Consider the following 21015-nt stretch of genomic DNA (forward strand, 5'->3'; position numbering starts at 1 on the left):
TCATCTTTATTGTCTCTTTTATCTGATCCTTTTTTCAGTGGCCTGTGCATTCTGTCAGTCTCCTTGCTGACCTCTTTGGGTATTTGTACCCACTTGTATTCCCCTTGGCATTTATAGCCTTTACTTCCTCTCTTTTCTTTTTTTAAGGCATGGGGAAGCTCGCTGTTTTCTTGTTCTCCTTAGACTGGATCCTGTGAGAGAACCTCTCCCTTCCCTGTTGCTCCCCTGATCCAAGAAACATGTCCGTGGGTCACACTCACATACACCTCTTGTTCACTCCCCCGAGGAAACACTTTTGTAACTTAGATGGAGTGTGATACTAACTTTTCCAACTTCACTCCTCACTTGCCTCCATTTCTTCGTCTTAGCTACTGTATTAGCCATCACACCACACTCACTCCCTATGGAGATGCCACCCCAGACCCAGGTTACTGTCCTGTCCAGCAGAGAATAGAGGGACAGGACTGGCCAGTCTGCAAGGAATGTCATCCATTGAAAAATGATCATTACATACAAGCAATTGTGCGAGGCAAATCCAATTATAGCTGACAATCTATACTGTTATTTTACTGTTGATTACCCAGTTATTGTCAACCATAAATATGCTAAAATATGATGTTTAAAACAAATTGCATTAAATTGCTTTTTTAACTGCAAATAAAATTGTTCTAGAGGCAAAATCACTAATCCAGAACAATTCTGCAGACTATGCTGATCCTTTCAGTTTTTATCTTGACTCAGCACTGGTTAATTCTTCTAACAGATATTTTGAATTCCCTTTAAGCATTGAGCATACAAGTAACAGGATGAAGATGGATTATGAATTTAAAAGATTGGTAAAACTTCCACTATGTGTTAGATGCCATACTGAGGGCTGTGAGACATTCAAAAAGCACATACATGAATTCTGCTTTCCAAAAATTTATATTCTAGTTGGGAGAAAGACAAACTTATACATGAAAAATTTCGGAATAAGAGAAATATTTAGAAGAATTATCAAAGATAGTCTTGGAAGAGATATTCAATTGCATTTGGTTTTTATGCCTCCTGTTACATTTTGCAAGGCTGTTGACAGTGTTCACCCTCCTGCCTCTAAAGGCAAGTCCATCCCTTTCCCCGCTACAAAAATACCCACCTTTCTAGCATTGTCTGAATAGACAGTGCTGCACTTCCTCACTGCTGTCTGGCACTCTCCCATCTCTTTAGAAATCAACACAGATAGAGCCCAGCCTCTCTTATGTGTTGCAGCTATATCTCAAGGGTATTCCTGTGGTTTCATGGGCTTGAATATGGTTATTTATTGCATTTTGTCTCCCCTTCTGGGCTGTGGGATCCCTGAGGGTGAGGATTGTGTCTCATTCATCTCTCTACTCTTAATACCTTGCACGGGGTCTGGAATCGAGTTGGTCTTCAGCAACTTTGATTTACATTTAATTGTGCTGAACTGAAATTGCAAGTCCTGGCTTCAAAGGTTTATGGCCCAATCCAGAAGAAAGACACAAATAGCTATCAAGATAGAAAGTACCAGGGGGTACATTAGAATCCCATATTGGGGGAGTTGAAGTAAAGGCACAGAAAGGTGAGTTTGGTGGGGATGTAGGGTGTAATTGGGTTGGGCTTCGTGGGGGTGGGGGGTCTGGACTAGTGAAATCAGACCAGAAAGTGTGCACTTTGTCATGTGGCTATTGGGGAACCACTGAAGGTCTCCTGGGCTGAGGAGTGATGTGTTCAGTGCTATGTTTGAGAGAAATCATTTCAGCAAGTTGATTTGGAATGAAAACAGACTAGAAACTGGTAAAGCAGTTCAGAGGATCTATTACTATAATTCAGGTGAGAAACAATAAATAGGCTATCCTTGAATGCTTATTAAGGGAGGCAAAAGTTGACATGGCTCTTGAAAACTGGATAAATTTAAACAAATTGAAATGATCATCCAGTCGAGTTAATTATAAATGAGACATACTCAGAGAAAAACTGGAATATAAATATGTGTTTATTCCAATTTGGTAATTATATGCATTTTTGTGAATATAAAATATATATAATCTGTTCTGTTATAGCATGATAGCTGTATGAAAGCACACTATTAAAAATTCTTTATAGAACAATTGTTTATCTAGGTATAGGGTATTTTGGAGTTAAAGTGCTGCTTATATACATTCTCATCACTTTTATTTTCTATTAAGATAAACCTTTACATTTCTAGCTATATATTTTTAGCACTATACATTTTTGCACTACCAAGAAGTGTACACAAAAGGGCTTCTCAGAAATGGAGCCCAGCTATTCACACAAGCAGCTGTAAAATCAAAACAACTTTTCTACCTACACTGCTAGTTTCATATTTACAGCATAAGGTATAACCAACATGTATGTACATCACTAAGATTATGTTCCCTAATAACCACCTGCAGTACTTCCCAATGCTTCATGCATAGAAAAATAATGAGTGGAGGGAAACAAACCAAAATTATAAAAAGTGGTTACCTCCGGATTGTTCAACTACGAGGCATTTTTACTTTGTATATATGTCCAATTTTATGATAATCATGTACTGTATTTATAACCAGGAAAAAATGAAAGCTTTCTAGAATAGGAGGGAAGGAAGGCAAGGCTTGTCAGCTGATCTACATCAGATCAAACAAGTGGAAGAGCCTTCTTTCTGTTTGAGCATCTTCCCCCTACCAGCACCTGCTTCACAGCAGTACATGCAAGGCATGGTCCTGATCATGAGGGTCTTTGACAGCTAGCATTGTCCCTCCATTTGGTACAGTCTCACAAAATGAAGTCTGGACAATGAAAAGCCACAATAAAACACAAGATTGTGTTCTCTCCTTTCTCTTCTGACCCACTGCACACCCTGGCTGCAGCAGCCCTCCCTTCCTGGGTCCTTTCTGTCCTCTGCCCACTGCCCAGGCTCTGGTCACACTGGATCCCTAGGGCCCTACAACTCCTCACATCCCTGGGACCCCTGACCCCCTACATACGCTCTAGCCAAGCTGACCTCCTCATCAGTCCTTGCAAATGCCTTGCACTTTTCCAGTGTTGTCCCTCTACTTGGAATAACCTCTCACTCTGTCACACATTCTCATTTACATCCTGCCTGGTATTTGAGCATTTGTGTCATGTTTTGATATTCTTCTGGATGCTAACCTCTTTAACTTCAGGAACTGTGTCTCCTTCAGCTATAAAACCACCTCCCAGTGCCAAACCAAGAGCCTTTCTTAGCAGGTGTTCGATAAATGTGTATTGAACTGAATTAAATCAATACCTGCAGGAACACTTTGACAAATCCAATTAGAGGAAATTATAGTTCTAAACCTGTGGCCTAATTACAGTAAATTTCTTATGGTTTTCCTTCTAATCAGTGGAAGTATTTTTGTTTTGTTTTGTTTCCTACAGTCTTTACAGGGATTTGGACAACTGATGTTTCCTACCGAGACTCTATAGTGGAAAAGCAGTTTTTAGAACAAAGGATTACTTTAACTATAAAATGTTTTAATTGTTTTAGTCTTGGTGTTTTTTTAGTCATTGTTTTTTTCATTCTTTTATTATTAATAAACTTTACTTTTTAAAACAGTTTAGATTTACAGAAAAATTGAGCAGATAGTGCAGTTGCCCTGTTAACCCCTTACTCACTGCATGGTTTCCCCTGTTAGTGTTGTATGATAATATGACCCGTATGTTACAAAGAATGAGCCCAGTACCCATACATCTTACTTGCAGTCCATTAGTTTTTAGTCATTAGCCCATTAGATTTCCTTAGTTTTTACCTAATGCCATTTTTCTGTTCCAGGAGCCTATCCAGGATTCCACCTTTCGTTTAGTAGTTTAGTTGCCATGTCTCCTTAGACTCCTCTTAGCTGTGACAGTTTCTCAGACTTGCCTTGTCTTTGATGAACTTGGCAGTTTTGAGTAGTACAGATTAAAAATATTGTAGCATTCCCATCTCCTGGAATTTATCTAATGTTATTCTCATGATTAGACTAGGGTCATGGATTTGTGGGAAGAAGGTCACAGAAGTAACATGCCATTTTTATTGCTTCATACCGAGGGTACGTGCTAGCAACATGACTTGACAGTTGGCGGTGACCTTGATCATCTGGCTGGGATGCTTGTCAGGTTTCTCCACAAGTGATTTTTTCCCCCTCCTTCCCATACTGTGCTCTTTGGAATGAAGCCCCTGTGCATAGCCCACACTTATGGCGTAGAGAGTTATGTTCCTTTAGGGAGGATTATCTACATAATTTATTGGAATTATTCTGCAGAGGAGATTTGTCTCTTCTCCATTTATTAATTTATTTAATCATTTATTTATACAGTATGGACTCAGGGATACTTGTTTTGTACTTCAGATTATTACCCAATGTCTTTATTTTGCTTACATTATTCCACCTTCACCACTAGAGGCGCTTTCAGCGAGCCCCTGTGCATCTGTGACCGACACACCCCCATGAAGCACTTCTTACTTGCTGATGCTCCAGGCTTATCTTGTGTATTTCCTGTTCCAGTCTGGCAATCAGCCATTTCTCCAAAGAGCCTTGATTCCTTTGATTAAAGAATGACGTTAGAACCAAGATTTGGGCTTAGGTATGCTCACTGCTGCTGGTTATTTCTTAAAGGCCCCCTCCACTGACAGAGTGAGGCTGTCTCGTAAAAGCTAGGGCAGTAAGAAATACAGAGGGCAGTAATCACGATGACGGATGCAGCCAGAGGGCCTCTTCCATGACTTAAATATGTCCTACAGTCCCTGAAACATGAACTGTGGGCTACACCTTGCTTTTTTAAAAAGAAATGTGTAAAGAGGTGATTTGGAATAGGGAGAAATTTGTGGGAATTTTCTGTAGTCAAAAAAGACATTACCTTATGTCAGGCTACATGGTAACAGTAAAATTAATAGTGTGAGCAATTACTACACGGTACACAAAATGAGCAAATAGGTACAGACGATTCATAATACAACAGACCCACCCTACACAACAGAACAACCTGAAACTACCTAAGAGGAATTGTTTGCCATTTTAGAAGAAAATTGACTAAGGAAGAAATGCAGATAATTATCTTTTATTCAGTCTATGAGGAAAATTACTAGTAGAAATATTTTTTAAAATAAACTCAAAACAGGCCAAACTGTTCATCATGAAAATGTATCCTGGTTGAAGCAGTTCTGGCTCATAAAATTGACAGTATAAAATTGAGCCCTGAAAAAAAATCATCTCAGTAATATTCAGCTAGAGGTAAAAACAACTGTAGCAAACACTACATACTGTAAAAGTGTTGCTATTGACTAAAAACTGACAGATGAATCAGATCTTCTTACTAAAATTTACACCTTTAATACTGGTCCCAACAAATTGGACTTGGTAGTTGTAGTGACCATAGATGCCTTTGAGACATGACACAGACAAAAAAATTTATTGGTTTATCAAATTTTTGCTGTAAAATTTATGTAGAAGGGGATTAGAACAAGTGATCATAATTTTAATATAATAGTAATGAAAACTGAAAAGTTGGAGAAGAGTAACGGGGTATGTGGAAATTAATGAAGGAATTATGCTAATGGAATTAGCTCTAGAAAATATTTTTTTATGAAAAGACATCTGTATTAACATATTTCTGATTAAAATGTTTTGATAGAATCAGAACATCAGCAGAGTAAAAAAATAAGTGGCTCAAGATATCTTTGATCTTTGCACTCCCAGGGACTCTCTAATGGCCACCAGTGAATGTCATTATACAGTGTCAATTTGGTGGGGCCACTGTCAGTCTGGCCCCCAACAGTGGGAAAGAATGCCTGAGCAAAGAGGAAAGGTGACTCCCTTCTTAGTGGCCTTTGGCTCTTGATAAAGGCTTCATTTACTGATCTATTTGTTTCAGACCACCTTGGTGCCAAACAAGACTTTAAGGCCACTTTTTTAAAAAATGCAGACAACGTAAAATAAAATGTCAAATAAATGAGTGAAGTAATCATAATTTTGAAAACTATTCTGATTTGCTGGTCTAGCAATATGCATTGAATTCACTGCAGCAATTCCTTTTTCCATGTCTCTGGACCACTCATTAATAACTCCTTTCTGGGAATGAAATACTAAAAATGTTTCTTTGCAATTTCTTCCCAAACATGTAAGTTCTAACTAATCTTTAGATACTCATTCAACCACTCTGCTCCAATTTAGCAATTTCAAAGTATCTTGCTGTATATATTTTTTTTGGTCTGGACTCACCCTCTCATCTTCTCATCTCTTCACTTTAGATTTAAAAAAAACCTTTGACATAGGATCTTCTCTGTCCCAGAGATGTCATAAATCTGTCATGTTTCTTGAATTGGTTATTTATTTCATCAGGTCTTTGAACTCTGATAGGCTCCAAGAGACCAGAGATGTGTCTTAAATATATGAGAAACAATTAAAATAAAAGAACAAAATGGTAAAAGATATAGTTAATACACCTAATGAGAGAAACAAGGCTTGATACATTTCCTATCTTAAAAACAAAAACAAAAACACGCACTCTAACAGAGGCAGCTGCTGAAGTAAGACGACAAGAAGTACAGCACAGGAACTAGAGTCCTGTGGGTGAGCCGCATCCCCCGCCCAGTTCTCAGTGTCCCTGATGCTGTGGTCCAGGCCACAGGACACACAGGAAACAGCAGTCTCTGCTCTCAGGGCGTACATCAGGGTCCTGATACCTTCCCATTATATCTTAAACACAAAAGCAAGAAACAGACTGGAAGTAAATATACAACACTGTAGGGTCATTACAGAGATTTAAGACAGTGCTAATCTCTGTTTGAGTTAAACAGCCTGGTTGATGGATGTAGTAAACCAGAATGCCCTTAATTGATAGTTCTTCTCTATAAATAGTGTAAAACCCATTTATCAAATGATTCTTTTTTGTGTGCTCTGTGCCATGCTCTATCTGGGCACACAGTGATGAGCAAAGGAGCAAGGACTACCCTACACGCGTGTGTTCTAATAGCAAGGAGGGAAAGTTAAAAGAGACTCAGAAAGATAGAGAGTTACAAGTTGTGATGAGAACTAATGGGAAAAGGTGACAAGAAAGAAGTGGGGCTGGGGTAAGACATAGGGTGGTAAGAGAAGGTTTCCCAGGGAAAATATCGTTTCAGGTAAAACCATGCCTGAGAGGGAACCAGCCAAGACCCAGGGGGTAGAGAGCTTTCCAGGGCTAGGGAGAGCTTGGTGAGTCTGCAGAGCCTGGCTGGCTGACATCAGCTTCAGCATTTTTCCTTGGAGAGCAGGGAGCTTGCTCATTCTGGCTGCTGGGTGGAGAGGAGATTCGGGTGAGAGGGGACACTGCAGAAGTGGATTACAAGTCCACGTCAGTGCAAAATTAAAAATGAATATGGGATGTGCTAAAGGCCACTGAACTGTACACTTAAAAATGGTTAAAATGGTAAATTTTATATATGTTTTGCCACAATGTCAGAAATGAGCCTGGACAGGTAACACATATTCTCTAAATGTCCATTGCTGTGAATATTGTTCCTTCCTGTCTCAGACCTACAGGAGCTCCGGGGAGCACAGAGCAGTACAGTGTAGGAATGGTTGGCACACGCGGGCTGGAGCCCACTCACGTGGACACTTTCAGCAGCAGTATTTCAAGAGAAGGAACCTTGATGATAAGAGAGGTGAGTTGGTGTCAAAACTGTGTAGAGGAAGTGCATTTCTAAAATGGGTTTTCTATGAGCTGTCACAGAGTGCTTGTGGCATGTATTTTAAGCATAGGGAAGGAGGGGGTTGGAGGGGGAACCTGTGCTTCTAAATGGTTGAGTGATTTTAATTGCCCATCACTTTCTTTCCCGTATCCTTATAAGCTTTTGCAGTGTGACTTAATTACATTGGTCCAGATTCCTAAGTAGAAACTATACAAATTGAAATAAAGAATTTGAGCCAGAGGATGTAAAACTGGCAAACCCAGATGTTTCCTACAACAGGAAAAGAGAAATGAAGGTCTCTCTGAGTAGCATCAGTGGCCTTGTTATACGTTATCCACCCACAGGGGTTTTATCCTTGTGGATTTTCTGTAGAAAATGCTTAGTAGTCCCAAGAAATGGTGATATCATCTTACCAAGTTAAATTAACATTTTAAAAGGCCATGATCTGTTTTCATGAAAAAACAAAGAAATATATGGATTTACTGTAAAATGCATCCTAGCACTTTGGGCAATTTTGGTGTTATTTTACCTTTAGAACATCATTTCATTTGGGGAGGTGGGAACAGGGCACATGCTCCCGTCCACATGTCCCTCCAGCATGTGGTCCTTCCTCACTGGGTCTGAGCCCAGGCCTTGACAAATGCAATCCGTCTTCTCTTCTTTGCTTCATCACCACCAGGCAAGCTTGACAGCAGGTCTTGTAATAGCCAGTGACATTTGGACAAGTTACTTGATGTCTCCCTACACCCATTTTATCATCTATAAAATTTCATAAATAATAGACTTAAAAGATGATTGTGAGGACAGAGTTAATACACATAAGTATTCAAAATATGTTAACTGATTTACTTCATTTCACTCTCTCCATGGAATTGATATCTCTTTTTGCTTGTTATCACTCTCCTCTCTTCTGTTTAAGCATACGCATTTCACTTGTCATTCTCCTTCTTCGGCCAGGACAGATTGGGAAACCCTAATTAGCAGGTTTTGCTTCAGAAAAGCAGAGGGCATCTCACTCTTGTAAGAAAGGAAGGACCTGAAGTTTTGAGGTGAATAAGGTCTTTGGAGTGATCATTGGCAGTCAGGCTATATATAACTGGAAGCATAGTTCACAAAGCAACTTGCTAGAATTTCATTATATGGCCTTGCCAGATCTTTCAACTGGGCTTTAAAAAGTGCTTTTGAGTAAGCCTGAACCCAGAAATGGACCTGGTTGCTGACTCTGACTTTCTGTAGTGCTGGGATGTAAATCTCCAGTGTAGTGAATAGGCACCTTCAATGGGAGTGTAAAGGGCTTCTATCACTGTAGCTTGCCACTTGGGAAAACAGAGGGGAAATGTTCTGGAGTGAGTTACTCTCTGTCTCCCAAGTAAAAGAACTCTAATTTCTTGGCTTAAAATTTGCTCAAGTCATTATGACATAGTCAATACCTATATGAGCCACATTTTTCCTTTCAGTTGCCAGCCACATCCTAATGGCTCCATGCTGTTTAAAACTCTCCAGCGTTCTGTGACCACAGAATTACTTTGAAAGTGCATTCACAAGCATCTTATGAGTTTGATCTATTGAGGGCCCCCAAATACTTTTATTTCTCAACTTCTAAATTCTACCTTTCTCAAGTGTGGGCTTTTAAAATAACAAACCTTGAGTTGAAATTCACTAAAAGTTTATGTATTAAAGAGCTACATGCAAATTAAAGTATGGCCCTGACAAAATAAAAATAAAATGAAATAAAAACTCATAATAGAACTTAATATAGGATGCAAGATGAACATCAAGGAGAGTTCACTCAACACTCCCATGGGAGTGGACTGGATGGCTCTGTAGGAACATGCTGGTTCACACCCAGTCTTGCCAGATGCACGCATTTGCCCCTGTAGTGCATGCCCTGCCCCCGTGGTTCTGCCTTTCTCTGACCTACAGTCCGACAGGACCTTTCTTTACTTACTTCAAGAACACACCACTCCAGCTGTCATCTGCCACTTTGTCCACCTGCCAGAAGAGCTGTTCTCCATTTGCCACATGCCCACTGGCCATTCTTCCTCCAGCAGAACCTATGGGCCTGGCTCAGCCTGCCCTTTCTCCTTGGAGCCTCTCCCGGGACTCCACGGCCTCCGTCTGTAGACACTTCTTATCAGCCTGCTGGTGTCTCTCCAGGATCTGCCTCTACTCCAGAGCACCAGCGTGTCATAATGAAGGCTCTTTTGGTTACATGTAATTGGGTCCAGAACCCACTTAGAACAGCTGAGGAAGAAAAAGGTGGGGTAGGTATCAGAGACAAAGGAATAAAGATTCAGAGGTATTTCATAGAAGGAATCCAAAGGCAGAAAGTGAGTTGGGACCCTTTGCTGGGCTAGAACCAGAAACTAAAAAGTAACCAAGAGCTCAGGCAGCTTTTCATAGGCCTATCTTGGGCTCTCTCCTTGACCTCATTTCTCTTTCCTCCACATTTCTCCTTTGTTCTCTCTCTCTCCACAGACCAGTTTGCTCCCCCTATGCATGCACGACCCCTTACCTCCCCCTGTCACCCAATTGCAATAGAGTCACCATATCCCAGGCCAGTTGCCCAGCAGGAACTGACCACTATCTCTCAAGCCCAACTTTAACTCTCAAGTTAAACTCCAGTGGGATTCGCATCCTGCTTGGCTCAGATGTCCACCCAGTTCCAATCAACCGAGAGCAGAGCCACCTAGTACAGCACCCACCCAGAACACCTGACTCCGCCACCAGACAGCCTCGGTTCAAACTCTGATTTCACCACCTGCAGCCTGTGTCACTTGGGGCAAGTTAATTGAATTGTTTGCATGGCAGTTTTTCCATCTGTAAAATGGGGATAATTGAAGTTAACCAATGGCATTATTGTGAGGACTACCATACATAAAGTGTTTGGCATGGTCCCAGGCATATGTTAGTACTCAGAACATCTTAGGGTCCACCCCCCTGGGAATGGTGAGGGCATGAAGACTACAGAGATTGTTGGAACTCTGTTAATGAGGACCGAGAGGGCAGGGCTGTTGTCCACGACCTTTGTGTTACCAGCAGGGTGACACATAGAGGTATTTAATTCTAAGAAGGTGCTGGTTGAATGAACACAAAGTCAGTGACTCCAAAGTGGGAAGATTCAGGGGTCATTACTGGATTCCTTCAAGCTTCTCACTGTCTGAGCCATTTCCTCTCATTAACCTCTTTGGGGCTTTAGAATCAGGGTGCCTGCATCAGTTGTTGGCCTGAGGCAGAATGCTGCTGATCCAGGGGGAAGAGGGCAAAACTCTAAGAGAGACGATGTGTGATTTATGCAACTGGGAAGTTGGGCACAAAATGTTAAAAAGCTTTTCAGCATTTGAACAGAAGTTAGAAGGTAGGAGAAGCTGCCCAGGACACATAAAATAGGAGACAATAAGATACATTAGGACTGAACTCCAAAATGTCATTTAGAAGACAAAGTGTTCAGCTCTGAGAACAGGCACTAGGACATGCTGCAGACAAGCACTGTGACAAAACGGACCCAGCAAATGCCCCTCTCCAGGACATGTTGCCAGGAGACATAGAAGGAACTACGGCTTTCCAGTGATTTCTCAGGCTCCATGGTAACATTAATTAGATACACCCCTTCAGGAACTTGGGAGTCTGTTCCATCTCCCCCCAAAAAAGTACCACCTCTCACTTCCAGCCAGAAGCAGGTACAGAGCTGTAATCTCAAACCAGGCTGTGGACGAGAGAAGCCAGGCTGGTGAGGTAGTCAAAGAAAGGTAGGAACCCTTGCCCATGGCAGCCAGCCCCAAAGAATTCAGGGAGTATGTCTGTGTGTTCCTGACTGATTATCCCATGCTCAGCAAAATGGTGCACACATCGTAGGCACTCAGAAATGTTGGGTAAATGAATGAATGAATGAAAGAAAAGGGCAAAGAAGGGAATCATTACTTAAATTAGGTCTGCGCTAAGAAAACTCAGTGAGCTAGTCTCCTAAATGTAAAATCAGAAAGCACAGTGCTAGCCAGGTCTGTAACGTAAGCACTGGCTTTTGGGAGCAGAGTTATCTTTTAACCTGTTATTTCTTCCCTGGGAGTTTCAGGAGGAAGCTTTGCTTTCCAGAGCAGTGGTTCCCAAGCTCATTAGGTCATGCAACCCTATCAGTAAAAATTTTAGAGTGTGTTTATTTATAATCATGCATTTGTCCTGCACTAATGTATTAATTATATATACATACATATATAAAAAAATGCCTTTAAAGAACATTAAAGGGATGCTATAAACATTATTTCAAATGCTTTGCTGATGACTTTGTTTCTTTACTGGGTACTATCACAAGGCACCATAGTTGCTTATGAAACATTCAGCATTAGTGATAGTGGATGTAATTCCGTACTTTCATGTGACCTATAGATCATTTCCGTCTGTTTTTTTTTTGTAACTCCTGTCAGATCTGAGTAGTTAATCATTGTTTTGACCTCACCCCTGACAGAGAGCCCCACGAGTTGGGTAGGTATCATCTCTGCATTTCTCGGATCACACTGCACATGGATTAGTAGTATTATCTCTTCCCACTGCCTCTTCTCAGCCATATTTTGGGCCATGTATCTGTTTTGTGTGTCTCTGTCATTGTCACCTGTAATGTGGGTAACATGATCTGTAAATCCAGCTAACTGGTGTGCACACACAGGCCCCCCGCAGACGCTGCAGAAGGGAACTTGCAAGTTCAGGCCATGCTCAGCCCCCCACCGCCGACATTCCTCTTTTTCATCAGGGAACCCCCAAATCTTATGTGGCCCCTGACTGCCCATCACACAAGAGCAAAAGGCCCCATGGTCTGTCCATATGCTAAATATCAGCAAAGCCTAACCTCTTTTTTATTTTCTTAGGTAAAACAGAAATTTGAGTATTAGCTTTCACCCCACAGGGAGTCGATTTGGCAACCACTGCACCTGTTGTGTGAGCGGTGACATCCTCCTATGGCCTTTGCCCTCCCTCTCTAATGCCCCCCATATGTTGTGTCCCCTCAGACGTCTGGAGAGAAGAAGCGATCTGGCCACAGTGACAGCAATGGCTTCGCCGGCCACATCAATCTCCCAGACCTGGTGCAGCAGAGCCACTCCCCAGTTGGGACCCCGACCGAGGGCCTGGGGCGCGTCTCCACCCATCCCCAGGAGGTGGACTCTGGGACTGAAGTAGGTGCTGGGCAACAGCCATGACAGCTCTGTCCTCCTTCAGGGGCTCACAACCCTGCTCTCTCTGCAAGATGAGGCTTTGAAATGTATTTGTTGGTTTCTACTATATAGCTACTATATAGCAAGTATTCAAATGGAGGAAATCACAAAAACAGGACAATGAAAAGTTCTCATCTATCATCTGGGCCAAAGCCTATTTATATAGAGAATACTGAGGCTCAGAGAGGTTAAGTGACTGCCCAAGCACACAGCTGGTTTGTGACAGAGCTAAGACCAGAACTGGGACTTCCTGTCTCCCGGCCAGGGATAGAAACTTCAGCTTATGAGATTCCAAGGCCAACAGTTAATGTTCATATTTATGTTAACTTAGTCAGACTAAGCTTGACATAAATAAAATGGGGTTGAAACTGTTTATTTAAAATAAAAATCAACAAATAGGTGCCCAAAGTGTTCATCTTCCTAAAATCCAAACCATGTGAGAAAGGGAGAAATGGGATATTATTGTTCCCATGTACAAACAGTCCTGGAAAAAGCCCACGTGAACGCAGCCCACTAGGCAGGACTCACAGACCCACTGCTGAGCTCAGCCGGTCGGGTGAGCTCCTGGCGTGTGGTTGTGTTTCATGAACAGTCCTGTGGATCACACGTAGCCCCTTAAAGTGCCGATGAAGCATATGCACTGTTGTTTTTGATGTCCACACACTACCTTTTTAATGGTGCACCCTTCGGATTCCAAAGGTACAGAATAGGTGAGCTTTGTTTATCCCAAAGAAAAGAACGCAGCAGTCAGTATATTGGGGAGCACGGCATCCTATTACAGCCTCATGCAGTGTGGGCAGGCCTTCTCTGCCTGAGCACATCTGTCGGTGCCAGGGAGGAGCCGTGGGATTGGACTCTGCTTCCATTTCTGCTGCTGCTCCAGCTCTAAGTGGGCATATGAGTACCTGCCCCACCTCCTTCACAGATTTCTTCTAAATATCAAAGGAGAGAATGTATGTGAAGGCACTCTCTTGGGAAGGAGGAGCCCTACCTACCTTGGGAAGGATGAAATGGTTTTGATTTCATAAAGTGGAGCGAAAATCATAAATTAAGTCAGATTGTATCTTTGTGGTTTTCTCTGTACATGTATTAGGGGTCTTGGAATGTCAGGTTTGCTTTTAAATAAAAACCTAAAAATAAAGATAAAAACTAAAAACAGAGATACTTATCCAAAAAAAAGTAAAAGAATCTTACTACGCTGATGGACAGTGACTGTAATGGAGTTTGTGGGGGGGACTTGGTAATGGGGGGAGGCTAGTGAGCATAATGTTCCTCATGTAATTGTAGATTAATGATACCAAAATAAAAAAATAAAAAAGGAAAAGAGGTGCTTCTTATATTGAATGCAGTTCTGTTTGGGATATTTAAAGGACTTGAGTTTAGTAGAAGGAATGGAGATGACAGACAAAATGGGGAAATGCTTATTGCAGCTCCTTTGGCAAAACTCAAGTATGGATGTCATGACAGGAAGCCGTGATATCTAAGTATGCTCTTCCTTACTTTGGTTCTCAATCCATGTCTTCTTGGCACTGTCTAAGCCCTTGAGATTTGTTTTTTAAATAAGCCCTCAAGGTGTATAGCCTGCAAACCTGTCATCTTCATGAAGTCCCCAAATACGTATGTAAACATAAGTATCCTTGTAAAGAAATTATCATGGAAGGAAAAATCTTCAATGCCTAGATGCAACTGTCCCTGAATTAAAGATTGTCTAAGTCTTCTTGAGCCAGTATCAACCTTATCACCAGGCCAATGTGGAAAGCACTCAAGGCCCACAAGAGGGAGCCTGTAGTTGCCTGTGTATTCAGGAGGAACTGCTACTGTGTGGACATGATTACCTGGTTTATTTCCAATTGTGTAAGCTTTTCTTAAGACCATTGGTCAATACGAGTTTGTTTTTACTTCACAGAAGGGATAAGCCCTGCCACTAGAGTCATTTTACCAGATAGTAACATGCCACGTGCAGTCCAAAATGTAATTTGCTTATTGCAACTCTTACAGTCTGATGATTAATGAAACCCTGCATAGGCACAATGGCTAGTGAATAACTATACCAGGAGAAGCTGCAGAGAGAGGCACGTACTTTGACTACGGGGACAGATTGTGAACAGCTAGATAGATGGGAGCATCTGTAATCATTTCAAGCCAAAGCATTGTTAAATTGTCTGTTCCTGCATATTAGTTTATCTGGTATTCTTAATCTTTTTGCTTACTGATTAGTATGGCATGGGGAGCAGCACTAAAGCCTCCTTCACCCCCTTTGTGGACCCCAGAGTATACCAGACATCTCCCACTGATGAAGATGAAGAGGATGAAGAATCGTCAGCTGCGGGTAAGGTAGACGGCCCCAGTGTTTGCACAACAGCTTGGTTGCCTTTCTGATATGTCCTCATGAATAAATTAATCATTTGTTCAGTAATTAAGTCATTTTCTGCTCAGGCCCTGTCTTAAAGGGAAGATTTTTTTTTTAATTGTTGTTTTTGTAGGATTCCTAAAACACATTTCTTTCTCCATTTTTTTTTCATCTCTTCTACTTTGCCTCTGGTAGGAACCCAGAGTTATCCAGGGGCCCTAGGAAAAGCTGTTCCTCAGAGATCTCCAAACTTACCGCCCATTTCTCAAAAGCAATTCCTAGGTACAATGCAATGCGCGCAGTGGCTGTGTAATAAGTGCGTGTTAACTGTGTGGAATTCCAGGAGTGTGCTCCCCACTGCAAAGGACTGGCTAATTTAAAGAAGAGTCTTGCTTTCTAGACTTCTGCAACTCACTAATCACAGAATCAGCTTAGGCCAATCTGTCAATTGATAATGTGGGATTTCAGGAAACAAATCTTTCCTGCATATGTTTGTTATAGTAGATGGAGATGGTGTATTTAATTTTGTGAGATGAATGTCAATGCTCTAAACTACCTTAGTAATGTCTATGTGCCTGTTTTACTAATGGATAAAATACTGCTTCAATGAATGACTTATACTGTATTCTTCTTAAAAATACATATAAAATGTGCATAGTTTCAGAGTTTCTTTGCTCTTGCTATCATGCACACTAAACAAGATATCATAGTGTTTTGAAGCCTGTATCTCCTCTGGTTATTGTTTAAAATGTCACTGACTTCTCTGCTTCTTTTTCTCAAAGCTCTATTCACTAGCGAACTTCTTAGGCAAGAACAGGCCAAACTCAACGAAGCAAGAAAGATTTCAGTGGTAAATGTAAACCCAACCAACATTCGGCCTCATAGTGACACACCAGAAATCAGAAAATACAAGAAACGATTCAACTCAGAAATACTTTGTGCGGCTCTGTGGGGTAAGTGGTGCTTTTTACCACTCATTAAGAAATTGGCCCTCAATCCTTAAAAGCCTGTGGAGCTTACATCAGAAGAGCAGTGGTTGATTCATGGTGTTAGAGACCTGGCTTGGGACTGTCTTGGCCTCAGGAGAGATCAAGAGAACTTTTCCTACATTATAGAAAGAACTGATGACCTATAACCTGGGACTCCAAGATCAGAGTCAGAACAGCCTTGGCACATAACAGCAATGGGCTAAAGTCAACAACCGAACTAGCTACTGCCTAATACACAGCTAACTCTTTGACCAGCACTGTGTCATGTGCTACACATTCTTTCTCTGTGATCCATACAACATCCTGGAAGGGGAGTAAAAGCATTACCAACATTTTGTAGCTGAAAAACCAGCCCAGCATATTTTAGTGAACTGCTGAAAGCCATATGGCTAGTAGTAGCAAGATAAAACTTGAAAAGGAGGACCAGTGATGAGCCTTCCTTTTTAGCTCAGAACGTCAGCCTGCAGGTCCTGTGAAACACATCTGCAGGTTTTAGCTGACTTCACACTGTGTATAGTTGTGATAAGATTCTATCAAAGTCATGGTCTGTGTTACCATAAACATCATGTACAGATCAAAGAAGGACACGGTCCATCTGTTCCCATCTACAATACTAGGCTTCGTTTGCAACACTACAGTTTTATGAGGGCAAAAACATGTGAGATGTTCACAGGGAAGAGCCTGGTACCTGGAAATCATTTCATGGGGATGTGGAGGGGAGTGAGGCTCTGTCCTCTGGAGAAGAGGCAGAAGACAATAAGATAGCCGTGGTTAATATAAAAAATATGTGGATGAAAGAGCAGACATTCATGTCACTCAGAAGATAGACATTCACCCAGCAAGAAAAGTTAGAGAGTTACCTATTCATGAATAAGTCTGTTACACAAGGGCCTCTTAGTGTGTGTGTGTGTGTGTGTGTGGTGGCAGGAGGGGCAGGGATCCAGTGGGGATAATAGTGATGAATTTTTAGAATTGTAGCTGTCCAGACAAGACCATTTACCTCCTAGAGCTTTTATAATAGATTATTGCATGGAGGGTGGGCTGGACTAGCTTTAGATCCCTGAGAGGTCCCTTGCAGTCAATATCTCTGTGACCCTCAGGCTATTAACACTTTTATTTGGTTTATCATTTACCTAACAGCAGAACCTTAAGGGAATGGGACCTACTTAAGCTTGGTGTGAGGAGGAGGAAGGGCTTTTCTTCCTGTGGGATATGGAAATGGGGCACTGTTGTGTGTGGAAGGTGGGTAGGCTAGAAATCACTGCATGACTAGGGGTGGAGTGAACCTTCTGGAAGTTTCAAGGTGGGACTTACAGAGAGAGCCAAGAAAGGGATGGGTGTTCAGGAGAGGAATAAAGGAATCACAGTTGCGCATACGGCTCCTCTTGAGAAGAGCTCTCTGCTAGGTAGTAAATGGCGAGATGTAATGAGCGCTGCTACCACTTCATAAAAAGAAACTAACTTAATGACTGGAGGGGTAGTGATCTAGTGAGTACAGTGCTTCTGCTTCTCTGCTTCCTACTCTAGAACCTGCTCACCCATTAGTTTATATGTACAAGGCACAGCTTCTTAGCTTTTACAGGGATCCCAGATACAGAAGATTGAAGTCCAAAAAATCAGTCTTGGGTGCTTTTTCTTAAATTTGCAGGTGTGAACCTCCTGGTGGGAACTGAAAATGGCCTGATGCTCTTGGACCGAAGTGGGCAAGGCAAAGTCTATAATCTGATCAACCGGAGGCGATTTCAGCAGATGGATGTGCTAGAAGGTCTGAATGTCCTTGTGACAATATCAGGTATGTTCTGACTGAGTCCTCCAGGTCTGCACAGGGGGAAGAGGTGATCCCCTCCCTTCTGGGAAAAAAACCCAGTAAGCTCTGTCTGCCCTTCCCACCTGACAGGCAACACAATATATTATAGCCAAGTGGCCAGACTGAGAACGTCCACATTTTGTAACTGGAGATTCTGGCCTCCAAAGGGAAAGGGAAGTCTGTCACTTCTGCATGAAGTGCAGACATCCCACAAAGTCCATATACTTGCAGGCCTTTAACTTCTGCCAGAACTCAGCAAGGATTTTTTGAAGGTGTCTTTGCTCTGGTCATTTCTGTCTACTCTCAGATGGAGCATATCAAAATGTGTGCTTCTGGAACTGGGACACTTTGTAAGGAGAAACTTCTCTGGCCTCTCTTCTCTCAAGAATTGCTCTAGCTTATAGCCCACTAATGGTTTAGCAAGTGCAGCTGGCCCATTGGGTGCTTGAGTCTGCAGAGAGATTTGGATACAGGAATTATTACTGCTATATGCTGTAGTTTTCTGGTTCCCAAAAAGAACTAAAAAAAAGATGGAAACAAAAGTGAGGGCCTAATTACTGACAAGTTAAAATTGTAACCTGAGAGAGTTTGCATTTATTGAAATATTTTTTTTTCTGATGGTGTTTGAGGAGTTTAATAAATAACATCCTCTTTTCCCCTACCATCTCATCTTGTATGAAAGTAACTATTCCACTGTACACTGGAACCACCTGAGGAGATGTGAAAACTCCAGGATGCATCCCAGACCAGTGGGCCAGAATCCCTGGGAGTGGGCCCTAGGCATCAATAGTTTTCATAGTACCCAAGGTGTTTCCATTGTGCAGCCACGTTGGAGAACTACGGTTCTACTCTCAGCCATTGCTTCGCAGAAACAACACAGGGCTTATGGGTTGGCCTTGAATAAAGTTTTACTCTTCGGCTATACTTACTTTGAAAAAAATGCCTTCACTTGATGCTACGGTTTCCTAGTTCTTTTACCTTTCCACTGAATGCTCAGTTTCCTTTCTAAATTCTCCCCAAATAAGGGTTAACCAAGTAAATTCTTCTTGTATTATCAGTTGAGTTTAATTCAGTGTGGTCCTTTGTTCTGGTTAATTGCTTTCTTGATTGTTATACTACCAAATCAAATTTATAATCATAGATCTACCACTCAGGCACCAAACATGGAAATGATACCACAAAAGTCACATTCAGGTTTCATTATGTTGTAAGTGATACAACCCCATTCTTAAATGGGTAACTGTTTCCTCTTATCATGAAGCATAGATGGAGAAAGAAGAAAACGAAAATAGGACCAAATGATCCTTGACCTGTCCTTGGATCTGTGTTGGTCTAGAAAGGGGAAGCACTGCCCTTCCTACCTGTCCAAGCTATTGGGATTGATGCATATTCTAGGCTGTTGGTTACACAAAGTAGAGTAACTGCACAGTGATTCCCAATTTAAGTTATGCATGCACCCTCCTGTCAAATTCACTATGCAATGCTTGAGTGGATTCTCTTTTGGTGGCTAACACATCTGTGAAATATAAAACATCTTTTGATGCCTAAGAGATAGCAAAGGAAAATAAGTACCTGAAAAATGTAACCCAAAGGCCTAAGTTTTTGATCACTTAGACAGAGCTACCCCAAGGGGCAGATTTTTTAGCCAATACTCAGATAATCTCATAGAATATATTAAATTTTGCTCCTTGTGCCTCCTCAATATTTTAAAGAGGTTTTCTTATCATATTAAGAATTCTTTAGTCCAGGATCACTTGACCAAAGAATACTTGTAAGATTTTCTCCAAGAACCTTTTTTTTGTTTGTTTGGTGTTCCTTTCAGTAATCTCAGAACCATAAACATGTCCAGGGTTATTTTCTGAGCCCAGATGCCTTCATTGAACTTGTTTCTCTTGTCCCCTTATTATAAAAGATGTTGTTGTTAGATAATACTACTGGCTACTGTCTTTAAGTAGTAGAGGCAGCAAATATGAGGCTCTCCATTAACATACGCTGTTAGGTGTAAGATGAGGGAAGAACAGTCACACACAAGTATACCAAAATGTCAAATTGTTGCCACTCCTTCATGTAAGTAGATCTAGAATGTTCTGGAACTTAAAATCAACCATTCTGTTATAGATTCAGATCTTGACCCTGCTCTTTGCATTGAGAAGAGAGAATAAGAGCAGCTTGCTCAAATAAGAAACCACTCGAAAGTAAAGACAAATTATAAAATGATTATTTGTCCAAAATACTTGGAAGTTTTTAATCATAAGTCCTGGGAAAGACAACAATTTGATGATGCTGGGCATACTGGTTATTATGCCCTCACACACACACACAATTGTAAATAAAAATAAATGTACAAAATAAAATGGAGATGGGGAAGGACTGAGAGAAAAAGCTGTCACAGGGGCTTAAAATTAAAACTCTGTTACTTCAACAGGAAAGAAGAATAAGCTACGAGTTTACTATCTCTCATGGTTAAGAAACAGAATACTACACAATGACCCCGAAGTAGAAAAGAAACAAGGCTGGATCACTGTTGGGGACCTGGAAGGCTGTATACATTACAAAGTTGGTAAGTCTCAAGACATGGAATTGTTTGCACAGTCTGAATTATTCAGTTAAGCTTCATTTAGCTTTTTCTATTTGATATTGATGACACATTCATGCCCAGTTTACTACATTGTGGGGACCTTAAGTATACTTGCCTTATTTCCAAAAAGACAGATGGATGAAGTTCAGAGAGTGCATTCAGAATAAAGTCCTAGGCTCCAGTTTAAACATTTATATCCACTCCCTCCTAAAGACCCATTAAAATGACAATGAAGGAATAAAAATGCCATAAGCCCACAAGGGAAAAGGGTACAGGAGAAGAGAACCAGCAAACAAGAGATGTCAGTGACATTGAAGAATAGCTGGAGCAAACCTAGCCAAGCAGGAAATGCTGAATTCTGAGTCTGTAGTGAGGAACATCATCAAAATCAATCACTTAGCAGAATCCAGAA

The 21015-nt window shown here is 41.3% G+C and overlaps 1 protein-coding gene and 1 long non-coding RNA gene across 6 annotated transcripts in view; one reads left to right on the top strand and one right to left on the bottom strand.

Moving 5' to 3' along the window:
• The window catches only part of TNIK (TRAF2 and NCK interacting kinase), a 365077-nt gene that overhangs the window by 327885 nt on the left and 16177 nt on the right, over positions 1-21015 (top strand). For all 5 annotated transcript variants that reach the window (XM_073232094.1, XM_073232090.1, XM_073232091.1 and 2 more), the window contains 6 exons: positions 7519-7648; positions 12676-12840; positions 15097-15208; positions 16012-16182; positions 17867-18010; positions 20451-20585. In XM_073232094.1, coding sequence (XP_073088195.1) covers positions 7519-7648; positions 12676-12840; positions 15097-15208; positions 16012-16182; positions 17867-18010; positions 20451-20585 — 857 coding nt within the window. The remainder of the gene's footprint in view (positions 1-7518; positions 7649-12675; positions 12841-15096; positions 15209-16011; positions 16183-17866; positions 18011-20450; positions 20586-21015) is intronic.
• LOC140848460 (uncharacterized) lies at positions 6026-9893 on the bottom strand. The gene is made up of 3 exons (XR_012129385.1): positions 9624-9893; positions 8205-8434; positions 6026-6385 (listed from the first exon to the last, which is right to left on the bottom strand). It is a non-coding gene; the product is annotated as an uncharacterized lncRNA (long non-coding RNA).

This window comes from Manis javanica, chromosome 3 (genome assembly GCF_040802235.1).
Source record: "Manis javanica isolate MJ-LG chromosome 3, MJ_LKY, whole genome shotgun sequence".
Classification (NCBI taxonomy): Eukaryota; Metazoa; Chordata; class Mammalia; order Pholidota; family Manidae; genus Manis; species Manis javanica.